This window comes from Quercus suber, unplaced genomic scaffold (genome assembly GCF_002906115.3).
Source record: "Quercus suber isolate HL8 unplaced genomic scaffold, Cork oak 2.0 scaffold_161, whole genome shotgun sequence".
NCBI lineage: Eukaryota > Viridiplantae > Streptophyta > Magnoliopsida > Fagales > Fagaceae > Quercus > Quercus suber.
Genome location: NW_027069622.1, coordinates 259,145 through 271,457, shown reverse-complemented (window position 1 = coordinate 271,457; position 12,313 = coordinate 259,145). Strand labels below are relative to the sequence as shown.

The 12,313-nt window shown below is 35.2% G+C and overlaps 2 protein-coding genes and 1 long non-coding RNA gene across 4 annotated transcripts; 2 read left to right on the top strand and 1 right to left on the bottom strand.

The window, feature by feature from the left end:
* Window positions 1-939: 939 nt before the first annotated feature.
* On the bottom strand, window positions 940-2,505 carry LOC136069291 (chloroplast envelope quinone oxidoreductase homolog). Its single transcript, XM_065777645.1, has 2 exons — window positions 2,491-2,505; window positions 940-1,896 (listed from the first exon to the last, which is right to left on the bottom strand). Exons 1-2 carry the CDS (start codon window positions 2,503-2,505, stop codon window positions 1,207-1,209), a joined length of 705 nt encoding a protein of 234 aa, XP_065633717.1. The 3' UTR covers window positions 940-1,206.
* Window positions 2,506-3,139: 634 nt separating this feature from the next.
* LOC136069305 (uncharacterized) lies at window positions 3,140-5,213 on the top strand. Its single transcript, XR_010630514.1, has 2 exons — window positions 3,140-3,343; window positions 4,714-5,213. It is a non-coding gene; the product is annotated as an uncharacterized LOC136069305 (long non-coding RNA).
* Window positions 5,214-7,835: 2,622 nt separating this feature from the next.
* LOC111983125 (F-box protein At4g00755) lies at window positions 7,836-11,034 on the top strand. Of its 2 annotated transcripts, none has more exons than XM_065777668.1 (5): window positions 7,836-7,953; window positions 8,283-8,471; window positions 9,158-9,577; window positions 9,674-9,843; window positions 10,760-11,034. In XM_065777668.1, the coding sequence occupies exons 2-5, from the start codon at window positions 8,345-8,347 to the stop codon at window positions 10,949-10,951; spliced, it is 909 nt and encodes a 302-aa protein (XP_065633740.1). In that variant the 5' UTR covers window positions 7,836-7,953; window positions 8,283-8,344; the 3' UTR covers window positions 10,952-11,034. The 2 variants fall into 2 exon arrangements, with proteins under 2 accessions (XP_065633740.1, XP_065633741.1); XM_065777669.1 differs by having other exon boundaries at window positions 8,220-8,471.
* Window positions 11,035-12,313: the final 1,279 nt, after the last annotated feature.

Here is a 12,313-nt window from a genome sequence, read left to right as displayed (position 1 = left end):
CCAGTAGCACTAGAACCGTAATTAGGGATGTAATAATTGCATTACTATCTACTCTGGTACATTGCTTTCATTTGAAACTTCTTTTTGGATAAAATTCAATTGAAATTTGTCGCTCTTTAGCAAGGAATCACCATTAATTGAAAAAGTGGGTAGTCTTAATATGGAATTTATTACCAATAATTAACAATAGAAGTTTTCTTACCAGTGGCATATACCTTTCTATAAGGGTGTAAATTTAGCGAAAGGTGCAAGGCAATAGGAAGAGACAATTTTCAACTCACCTTACACTCAATTGAAAGAGAGAAATGAACTAAATACTTAATTCACATCTAGCCACATGTATGAGTCAAGAGCCTTATAGCTCAAACTTACACCTCCTAGTGCTTTCAACATAGACATTCGAGGCCACTAGTTGTTGATTTATCAAAACAAATAAATAAATCCTAGTCGCAAGGTACAAGCTAATATCTTACATCTTTCTAAATCGAGTATTGGTCCAACTCGCGTTGTTCCAACAACTGGAGAAATTATAAGATCCACATAGTTGACAAGTAATGTGGTCCACCATTCTATTAAAAAACTGTCATTTGTTTAAAATTGTTAGTTATAAAAAAATTTAAAAAAAAATTAATTACTGACTTAGCAATTTTAAATAAATAGAAGTTTTTTAGTAGAATGGTAGATAAATGATGTGGTCCAGTCCACTAGAGGATTCTATAATTTCTCCAACAACTGACAAGGAGCACCTCAGTTTAGGATCTTGCACATTAATTGGCAATCATATTACAGCAAAAGCCAACTTCTAATGCCTTAAAATGTATGGGGCATTTCATCATACTCCGCTAACATAGAATATCAGACTCTTTGGATTAAAAAACTATGCAGATCAAAGGTTCATTCCAATTGTAAATGACTAAGTATATGGCGAGAAATAAAAAATCCAAGACAAAAAATCAGAGACATGAAATATTCCTTAACGTTTGTACTTCAATGTTCAAACATACAAGCTTCTGTGATGCAAAGTTGTGAACAGAATATCTACAAATAATCACCACCTATTACTTATGATTCCACAATATCGATTCAGGTCAAATGCCCCTTTCAACTGCACATATCTTGTTTTCTTTATGTACATGACCTATAAAAACCACTATTTAAGTACAAACAAACTCAACAATTCCAAGCATATTATTCTTACATATGGGCTCATGGTTCCACAATGATCTTCCCAGTAGCATGGCCGTCAATACTCTTAGCCCAGGCATCTTCAGCCTTGCTCAAGGAATGCTTCGAGTCAATCACAGTCTTAAGTTTACCTTCCTTCACCAACTTAACAAGATAATCCAGGTTCTCACCCTTGGCACTTAATAATACAGGCAATAGCTGCTTCTTTGAGAAGGTAAGTTTCTTTATAGCAAATGTCAAAATGGCACCAGGTCCAGGAGTTAAATCTAAGACCTTCCCATCTGCACTCAAATTAGGCTCAAAAGTTGACCAAGGAATATCTCTTGCACAGTGGATCACAGCATCATACTTCTTACCAGATGGGCTCTTCAGAGCTGCCCCATCTGGAGTCTTGTAGTCGAGAACCTCATCAGCCCCCAAGCTCTTGACAAAGTCAATGTTGCGGGCCCCACAAGTAGCAGTTACATGAGTGTTTCCAAGCTTTGCCAGTTGAACCGCATAGTGACCCACACCACCTGAGGCGGCAGTAATCAGAATGTTCCTCTGCTGGCCAGTTCCATCAAGCTTGATCCCAGCCTGTTGGGTGAGGGCCTGGTGAGCTGTAAGACCAGCGATTGGTAAGCCTGCAGCTTCAGCTGCTGAAACTTCAGCTGGCCTAGAGACTGTCAGCCTCTCCTTGGTCACAGCGAACTCAGCTAATCCACCTCCATCCTGTCAATATATAACATGACAACAGACAAAAATAAGTATGGCTAATACCGGCAACTTATATTATCACAGTTGAAATATCCACTGAACAGAAATTCTGCACAATTTGCTACAAGGAATTTTTAACATCATGCAAGAAACCATGCACATAATATCTAAAGCAAGGATGGTCATACCCTCAAAATGTAAAACATGGATGACTGATGAATCAGGAATGGAATGTGCTATATAGATAACCACTGTATGTATCCCAAATCCAGAAGTAGTCTTTCGAAAAAGAACAAATTCAAGGAAGCCTAGGCCAATGTACGTTACAGCCTAGTGAAAAGAATTCACTACTACCCTGGTGAATTAGAAATTCCAGTACACTAGTTCTGAAAATCACAAAATTTTCAACCTTTCTTCTCTTTTATAATCTTTCTGAAAAGCAACATAGAAAATAAAATCAAAATCTTATATATATTTATATTCCTGGCAAATACCGGGCTAAATAAGGAGTATTAGCCAACTACCTTATTAAATTCTAACTTCTATTGAAACTATCTATTGAAGTTACATAGAAGTCCAGCATTCCACACGCCCAGATAAGTGGCATACACTTCCTATTCCCATTCCATTAATAGTTTTTTTTTTTTTTTTTTTTTTTTTTTTTTTTAATAATGCTGTTTTTGGTTGTGCATGGAAGAACTCTAGCTGGTGAACTAATATGTAGATTAACTGATATATATATATATATAGCATAATACAGATAATGGATTTTATGCACACCTTTTTATGGTAAAGAAATGTTGATCTTACTATTTGATCAAAAAATAACATTGTTCTCCAGCCATAACCACATTATGAATCATTCTTTGGTAATTGCCTCCTTGTATGACAAGTGCCATCCCATTCCTATCCACACACACATATATATACACACACAAAAGGCAGATTTTGTATTTTGTATTTTATTTTATGAAAGATCTTGTATTAATTCAGAAGAGCTTGTACATCTGAAATAATTTATTTGTCCAAAAACACTGGATTTTCCTCTAGCCACGCATCCGTACTTCTCGAAATTTTCAGTTCTACAAAAGAGGACTTGTCTAATATATAAGATAAAAGCAAACTTCTTAAGATTTGTGAGATTACACTCTTTTTTTTCTGTTTTTGTGTGGCAGTTTTAATGATAACTTCAGAGGATAAGAAATCATTCATTCATTTTTCTTGTGATTCATTGTCTTCTGTTTTCTTTTAGTTTTGGCTGAGCTCTATCTGAATGCTATTTTCTCTCTCTTTATCTTATTGTTTGGAAATAGCTGACTTCTTTAGTGACTTTCTCATGAACAGGAAAGTTGCTTGCAGAAGTTTAGGCTTCCAGAACCTGTTCTTTGCATTGGTGGAATTTGCAGATTGAACTGCTGGGTAGGGTTCAGACACAAGAAAGTGATGGCTTATTCTATATATGGTTTGTGCTGTACACTCCTTTTCATAGTCTTGTTGCATACTCGTCTATAGTTATGCTCTGGAGGCCTTATTAAGTCCAAGAAACTCTAATTTCCTTGATCAACTGGATTAGTATTGCAAGGCCCATAAATTTTTTTTCCTACATGCTACATATAAATTATAATTTATACCATTACCACTATTTATAGGCTTTCAAGATGATCCACCAATGGAAGCTATTTTTTTACTTAGACATCTAATGGAAAAATACAGAGAGCTTGTAAAGACCTTCATATGGTTTTAATTGATCTAGGGAAAGTATATGACAAGGTCCCTAAAGAAACTATATGGTGGGTTTTGGGAAAAAAAAAAAAGGAGTTCCTCTTGAGTACATTAAGCTGATTAAGGATATGTATGACGGAGCTTTGTAATTTGAGAGGCTGATGCTGTTGTTTTCTTTGTATAGCCCCTGTATACTTGGAAGATTTTTTAAAATAATGATTCATTACTTATCCAAAAAAAAAAAAGAGGAAATGTACAACGGAGCTGTAACTAGAATGAGCACACGTAGAGGAATCACAAGATTAAATACCAAAAGATTAACTTTCCCCAAATACCAACTCCCCTCTACAAATTGGTCAACAAGAGGTAAAAGGTTACCCCTGGAAAGGGAGGGATAAGAGCAAATCGTATCTTACTGAAGCAGAAGAGGAAAAGGATAGACAATGAGATTAGTATTTTTTTGTGTCACCAATTTGCTGCTTGATTCACCTCCTCCACTGTGACTTATATTAGGAAATTTTCTAAATCTGTTTTCTTCTGCATGAAGGATTATCATAGTAATAGTTCATGCTCTTGGAAATTTGATTTGATTTTTTTTTTTTTAATTTTTTTACTTTCCTTTTGCCACTTTCGTCTTAATAATAGCCTAAAGGTCAGAATGACTAGGGACTAGCTTTTTTGACAAGTAAATCTATTGAAAAAAGCATATAAAGGGAACATTAATCCATGGGATGAGTTTGGGTATACATCAATGACCAGGGACTGGCTTAACTGGCACATGTCTAGGTTCTGTTAGTTTCTGTGGAATATTAGGTTCTGTTAGTTTTTGTGGAATATTAAATTCGTGGAAAGCTGGAAGGAAGTGTACCAATGAAATTTGATGCAAGGTTATTCAAATTATTGCCGTATTGTTATGCTATTATATACACAGTACACTGTTTTCATGGTACAACATAATCAATGCATGTAAATCTAGCCTCTCTCGCCCCTCACAGAAGCTTCCTACAAAAGAATGGCCTATAGGGGATTTTTTTTTCCCCCCAAATAAATGCTCTCCTCTCCTTGTGCTGCAAGTAAGACTAATGACAGAAAGTTGTTGGCAAATTTCAGCATTTCTCATGTTCATGTTGTGGGGCGTTGCTTATCTCCAGCATTTGTTGTAGAAAATATTCAGCCATCCGGGACGTTTGTCTTGAAGAAAGACATGCGGTGCAAGTTTCACAGGCAACAAAGTTCACCTGATAACGAGGCCCAAGAAATCTCTGATGATCAATTGCAAAGACGTCTCAGATATTTGTGAAACTATTTGCGAAACCCAAATGTAATAGAAAATGAAGAATATGAATCAGGCGAAGAGGAAGATGTTGTAGACATTGAAGAATATGAATCAGGTGAAGAAGAATACGAATCAGGTGAAGAGGAAGATGAAGCATAGGAAGAATATCTTCTCTGAATGTGTTATATGTTATATTAGTTATATCATCGCTCAAAAAAAAATATTGGTTATATCCAATCTGTCCCTCCCAACATCTCCCCCTACCCAACCAAAAAAAAAGTTTTGGAATTAACGTTATGATTATTTGGAAGTAAAATATTTTTTTAGTGTAAAATGTTTTTATTGTATAATTAAAAAGAGAGAATTTCCTCTATAATAATTTTATAATATTTTTATAACAAATTATAAATAATCAGTTGTTATTGGTTCAAATTTAAAACTAATATTAAGATTATTTTTTGCCACAATCAGTAACAATTTATCATTTAAAATTTGTTATAAAAATGTTATAAACATATCATTTCATAATTTAATTTCTCAGTTGAGAATGTTGTAAAAATCATTTTACAGTGAATGTTTCCCAGTAATTTTTTTTAAAAAAATATCCTAGTTCTCAAAACCCACCAAATGTAAGCACAACTGCACAAATAAACCACCACCGACCACCAATGACCACTCAAAATTTCAGATCCAAAGAAAAAAGCCGAAAACCCAGATTCTAAAATCTGACCAAAACTGCTTCAATCACCGTAAACACCAACCTCATCCCAAACACCATCAGCAGATATCCATTATAGCCGCAACCCAAAAAAGAAGAAGAAGAAAACTAAACCCACACCGAAGCAAACGCACAGAACCCAACTGTCAAAGCAGACAACCACCATAACACAACCCAACCCAACCTTTGACCCACATCTCTGTGTCTCAAACTTACCCACAGCAAGCCTCCATCGCTGCGGACTTGAAAATTAAAGACTATTGCAAATTTATACCTTGTCATGAGCCGGGGTTCCACTTTCATTCTTTGCTTCAATTTTAGCTAAAGACCCAACAAATTTAACTGTTTCCCTATTAATAGTTCCCCATCGAGTTGTTAGGAATGCAACACTACGCGTAGAATCAGTCTTGTGTTCCGTAAAGTATTTTGCAACTTGCCATAAAATGTTGATTTATGTTGCTCATTAACCATACACAAGATCAACACTGGTATTGAGAGAGCATGCTGCTACAAGCAGCTTGTCTTTCTCAGCACTGAAGTTGACACCACGTGCTGGTTTTTTCTTAGAAATGGCAACTTCATCATTCAGTGGAGAATCTTCAACTAACAGGGGACTTCTTTCAGATACATCGAAAATTTCATCCTCAAGATTAATATCCCGTATGAGATCAGTGAATGATGAATAATTTCTTGAGTCCATGCTCTAAATATATATGGAGACTGCTTATTCTGGTTTGTTAATGACACACAAATATATCATTACTAAACTTTGTCAATGTATCTTTTAGCAAAATTTACCAAACTCAAAATGTGAGCCTTTATCAAACACATGCATTTGTTTTGTTTTGTTTTTAAGAATAAGTAGACTGTATTAAGGTTAAAGACAAGAGCAACAGAGAAGATTGTCGGATAGATTAGGGCAGAACAAATACATACGGTTTTAGCACAGCAAACAGCACATATGAACTAAGTAGATAGAGAGAATCAAAAGTAAACACTGAAATACCAAGACAATCACAGAGAAGAAGGAGAACTTACCTGTACGGTGAATCGATGAAAGTATCGCCAAACAGAGTAAGACTAGTGAGTTATTCCTGTCGTGATTCTCGTCACAGATTTCACCAGGGCCTCTTTCACGAAACCGGAAGTCCACTCACAAAGTTCTTGCTCCAAGAATTGATTCAAAGAGCCTACTCTCTGATGAGACAAAGGCTCGGTCAGTTCACCGGATATAAACAGAGATGAGAGACCCACAACAAAGAGACCAACGGAAAAGGGGGAAAAAAGGGGAAAAAGGGGAGAGAACAGAGAGAGAGAGCGAAGAAAGCGAAGAAAATGGGGAAAATAAACTGGTGAAGGATATAGATCGTGATGGTAGAGAGGAAATCGGAAATCACAACCACAACCACAATCGGAAATCACAACCACAACCTACAACCAAACCCACAATCGGAAATCAACCTACAACCAAACCCACAATCAAAAATCACAAGTTACAACCAAACCCACAATCGAAATCACAACCACAACTCAGACCCACGCTGAGAGAACAGAGAGAGAGAGCGAAGAAAGGGAGAAAAACCCGATGAAGGATATAGATCAGTGATGGTAGTCGGTGGTAGCTCATATTCATGAACGGGAAGAAAAAGAGCAACAGGGAGAGGGAAGCGGAAAGAGAATGAGAGAGTGGAGATGGAGATGGAGGCGGTGAATGCTAAACACTGAAGGAGATGAAAGAAAAAATTAAAGTGAACGGGGATTAAAAATTAATAAACCAATATACCACATCTTACCGTACAGTTGCAAATTTGTGATTGTACTGTTCAATGTTGCAAAAAATATAACATTTACAACATCTGATAAATGGGGCTAAACTTGGTTTGGTGTGGGATATGTGCCAAATATTTAGCATTTGGCACATATTCCACATCTGCTGTGGGTGCTCTTATACACCAATTCATAACATACTCCATCTATGCAAGAAAAATAATAATCACAAATTGAAATTTGCAGTATTTTTTTTATTGGGTAGATTCTAATTTACAAAACGAGTAGATTCCTCTTGTCTTGCCTAAGCAACAAAGATTTAAAAAAAAAGAAGTAAAGAAAGAAAACCTTTTTTATTTAAAATTTAGTAAAAGAAAGAAAACATTAAATAAATAACAAAACAAAGTAACTTATATTATAAAAAATATATATATATTTAAAAAATATAAAAGTGAAAAATAGTTCGATTAGTACGTTGGTTTTATCCAGCACCTTTCATTTATTTCTCTCTCTTTACATTTTGCAGTTTTATCACATTTCACATCAGAGATAGAGATAAAGATTTTTACTCTCTTGTTCATCTCCAAAGGTAAAAGAATCCCAACTTCTCCTTCTCGTCTCTGTAAATCCTCACACACTCTCGCAAGTTCTGTGCCTCTGTAATTTTTTTTTATATTTTTTTTGCACCAAGAAAAAGTATCTTTAATTTGTTCAATTGGCGATAATTTGTTCTGATTTGTTAAAATTATTTTTTATTTTATTTTTATTTTTGGTTTTGTGATTTGTTTACATGAGTAAAATTTTTCTCTTTCTCCTTTGTGGATGCAATCTCTCATGCCACTTCCTTTATTGCAGATATTTACTATTTAATTGTGTAATCGTGGTGAGGCTCATTTGTGTTTTACAATGCGAATTCAGGTTTTGAAATCTGAACAGACAACTGGGTTTTGCTCAGAATTTGGTGTAGTTAATTACTTGACATGGAAGGGGGTATGGATTTCTTGAATTGCCTTGACCTGGACATGTCGGTGCAAATTCTGATGTATTTGAAGGACCCATCTGATCTTGTCCGCGTTAGTTCTGTCTCACGGTCTTGGCGAGATTTCGGTGAGCTAAAACATTTTACATGTGTACATTTGTGCTTTCTTAGGCATTATAGTTCATAGACACATAGATTTTCTAATGCTCGATAATCCATTTCATTTTGAGTATCAGATTTTGTAAGTAATTAAAATAGGTCTCTTGTTGAGTTGTTTGTAGTAGTATTAGAAACTTTAAGTAATTGGAAGTACATGGAGAAAAATGGTTGGTATTAATACATGCAAGTAGTAGTGATTATATGCATTAATTTTTAATGATTCTTTACTATAATATGATAAAGATTTTGCACATAATTATAAAATAGAAAACTATGGGTGGTTTTTGCAGAGAAGTAGGTAATAAACTAGATTAGGGAAAGAGACTTATGAAGTAAGAAGACATTGTCATTTGGTAGAACTTTATGTTTTCCTAAAGCAAAAACGAAAGAGAATGAATTGAAAGATTTAAACTCAAGAATGGACCGTTTGCATCTCTCAAAGCTTATTTTTCCTCAAACTCTTTATAGTCTGCATCATTGTGTTTCTGTCAATTTGATAGTTTGAGAACTCTGAAACTACAGTGTTTGTTGCTGGTTCAGAGCTTATGTGATTGAACTTTTGAGGGAAAATAATAATAGAAAACTCTTTTTCAAGGGGTTTCAGTATCTGCAGGTAGTAAAGGCACTGATAGTTTGAACTTTTTATGTACTGCAGTAATTGCAAATGGCCTTTTTAAGCAGTTGTGCTTGAGAATGTTTCCTCAGTTATCTAGAGTTGCTCATGTTATGGAATTGAACAAATGTGGAGCAAAAGAGCCTGTAGAAGTTGGCTCTAGCTATTCAATGGAATGGGAATCTTTGGCAAGGGATCATAGGGTCTATGCTACTCTAGCTCGAGTTTGTACATCATTTCATGATGAGGATTGCATTTCAAAAGCAATTAGTGCTTCTAGCACTGATAATTATCCAGACGAAAGTATTGAGAATACTCTGCAATTAGCTGATATTGTTCCACCAAGAGCTTTTTACTGGTCAAGTAAAGGGCAAAAGAATCCTGCAGTGCCTGAGACACTAATATACAAGCTGAAGTCTGAGTTTTGTGTTATTACTGAAATAAATATATGCCCTTTCGAAGGTATGCGTCAACATTTCTGCAAACTATGTGCCCTTCCAGTTTTTCTTGACCTTTTAAACATCTTTTAATGATGATGTGATCTGTCTATTTGTCCAGCTTTCTTTCAGCCTGGCTCACCTATATATTCCGCGAAATCTGTGCGGTTTCGAATGGGTCATCCAAAAAGCCCTAATGATTTAGGGTGTCATCTTCCGGGTGACCCATTGCCTTCTGCTGATGACACTTTCATATGGACCTACACTTCACCAGAATTTCCAATGGCTCAGGTGTGTTCTAGTGCTACCTTCTGTATTTCTTGTTGTTTTTCCTTTTACTTTTTTATTTTTTGTTTTTTAAGTGTGTGTGGACGGGTGTTGTTATGCTAACACCTAGCTAAAATGCAACTTTCTTTGCCAACAAAATCGGCCTATTGTTTGATTATAGCATAAAATTAAAAAATAAAAAATAAAAAAGAAGATTTGTTCTTCTGGTCTGCCTTCAACACCAGAACAGAGGGGCCAAGGATTGGAGGAGGTGGAATATGAAAGATATTTTAACTCAATTGAGCTGCCCATTCCTGATCAACTTACCTATACCTGAAAACATCAGCCCATCTAGCCACATGTGAAACTCTATTCATGCTTATATATGATGTGCAACTAAATCGAAAAGTTGAAAGTGGGTATGATTTATCAATTATAAGTGCAACTATAGATTCTAGGTCACTTGTCCTCACCCCCCTCATCTCATGAAGAGCCTGAAGTGAATTTAGGAAGCTGAATTTGGCAACAGCCCAAGAAGGAGCCATCAAATTGCCTGCCCTCTCTGCTAATACTTGGGTAATGTAAATAGGTACAGTCAAACTGATTTTTGCGTATATGTGACGTTAGACTGTGTGCTGGTTGGATTGTGCGGGTTGAGGGAAAAAAATTTAACCAATTTTCCATTAGTGGGTTTGAAAAATTCTAAACCACTACCAACGCTCTAACATACAAAAATGGTTGGTTGGTTGAAAATTTGGGTGGTTTCAACTCAATGGATTGGACGGGTTAGTTTTAGTTATGTTTTTGCATGGCAGTTTTAATGATAACTTTGGATGATGCATGGCAGTTTTAATGATAACTTTGGATGATATGAAATCATTCATTCATTTTTCTTGCAATTTATAATAGCTGACTGCTTTAATGACTTTCTCTTGAACAGGAACGTTGCTTGCAGAATTTTAGGCTTCCAGAACCTGTTCTTTGCATTGGTGGAATTTTGCAGATTGAGCTGCTGGGTAGGGTTCAGACACAAGAAGTGGATGGCTTATTCTATATATGGTTTGTTCTGTACACTCCTTTTCATAGTCTTGTTGCATACTCATCAATGGTTATGCTATGGAGGCCTTATTAAGCCTATGAAACGCTGATGTCCTTGATAGTATTTTACAGCCCATAGCTACATATAATAAATATAATCTATACCATGTACCACTACTTTTAGGCTTCAACAAATTTATGAATTTCATTTTGTTTTTGCTGGAATGGCCGGAAAATTTCATGCCAGTACCTCGGGATGAATTCCGGACCATTCCAGTCTGTTTCGGCCATTCCGGCCTATTTCATGCTGGATTTTTTTTTTTTTTAATCCCTCAATTCACTCTAAAATCTAACTCCAAAGAAATCAAAGAAAAAGAAAAAATGAGAAGAGAAGAGAGATTCAAAAGAGGTTCATGTTGATGAGTGTGAGTAGTGTTTCACCGTGAGAGAATTGTTATGGTAGGGATGAGTGAAGAAGATACTGATGTTAGCCGGGCTCTAGTTCTCACCATTTGTAAAGACATGCTTTTTGCAGTCCTTTTTTTTGGGATTGCTGGGCTCTAGTTCACCATTTGCAAAGTCATGCTTTTTGCAGTCTTTTTTTTAAGAAGATCTGTGGAGATGGCCTTCAGAAAATTGCATCCGAATGAACCTACCTTTTTGAGTTTTTCTTTGTTTATCAGACTATCTGCTTCCAGTTTGTTTACCACACCATTCCAAGCAACAGCTTGTAAGATGAAATGATGTAATAAAAGTAGGAGATTTAAAAGTCTTCATGAAAGAAAGATTTTGAAAAGCTAGCCAATTGGGGTAGGAAAATTATAGGAAGCTTCCTCTTTTACAAATGCCCCAACATCTATATTTATTTACAAAAGAACCAAATTGTCTTAGTTTTTTAAATTACTAATCTGATTAGTTTATTAGGAATTTTCTTTAATGTCTATATTAAAATCATTGATTTATATTATTATTTAACAAAATAATAATAATAATAAGTAATAAATTATTATATATATATATATTTATATATACATACATAAAATTATATATTAGTGGTAACTCGAAAGTACTAGGGGTGGCAAATGGGCGGGTTTGGGTGGGTTTGGGGTGGGCATAATTGGGTTGGGTATATAAAACTCATTTACCCATTTAAAACACATTTAACTAATTCTTTATAACCCAAATCCAACCCAACCCAATTATTATGGGCAAATCCCAACCCACCCAATTACCCAATTATCAAAATTACCAAAATGCCACTAAAGTAAAAATGACCAAGGTATTCTAAAATCTTCAAAAATGACCAAAATACCCCAAAAATCTGAAAATTACCAAAATACNCAAAATAATAATCACAAATTGAAATTTTGCAGTATTTTTTTTTATTGGGTAGATTCTAATTTACAAAACGAGTAGATTCCTCTTGTCTTGCCTAAGCAACAAAGATTTAAAAAAA

What these genes read in the sequence shown, in the direction of transcription:
- LOC111983125 (XM_065777668.1), top strand. Translation starts at nt 8,345, where the DNA reads ATGGAAGGGGGTATGGATTTCTTGAATTGCCTTGACCTGGACATGTCG. An exon ending in ACGGTCTTGGCGAGATTTCG is followed by an intron (nt 8,472 to 9,157) that starts GTGAGCTAAAAC and finishes TATGTACTGCAG; the next exon opens with TAATTGCAAATGGCCTTTTT. An exon ending in CAGAATTTCCAATGGCTCAG is followed by an intron (nt 9,844 to 10,759) that starts GTGTGTTCTAGT and finishes TCTCTTGAACAG; the next exon opens with GAACGTTGCTTGCAGAATTT.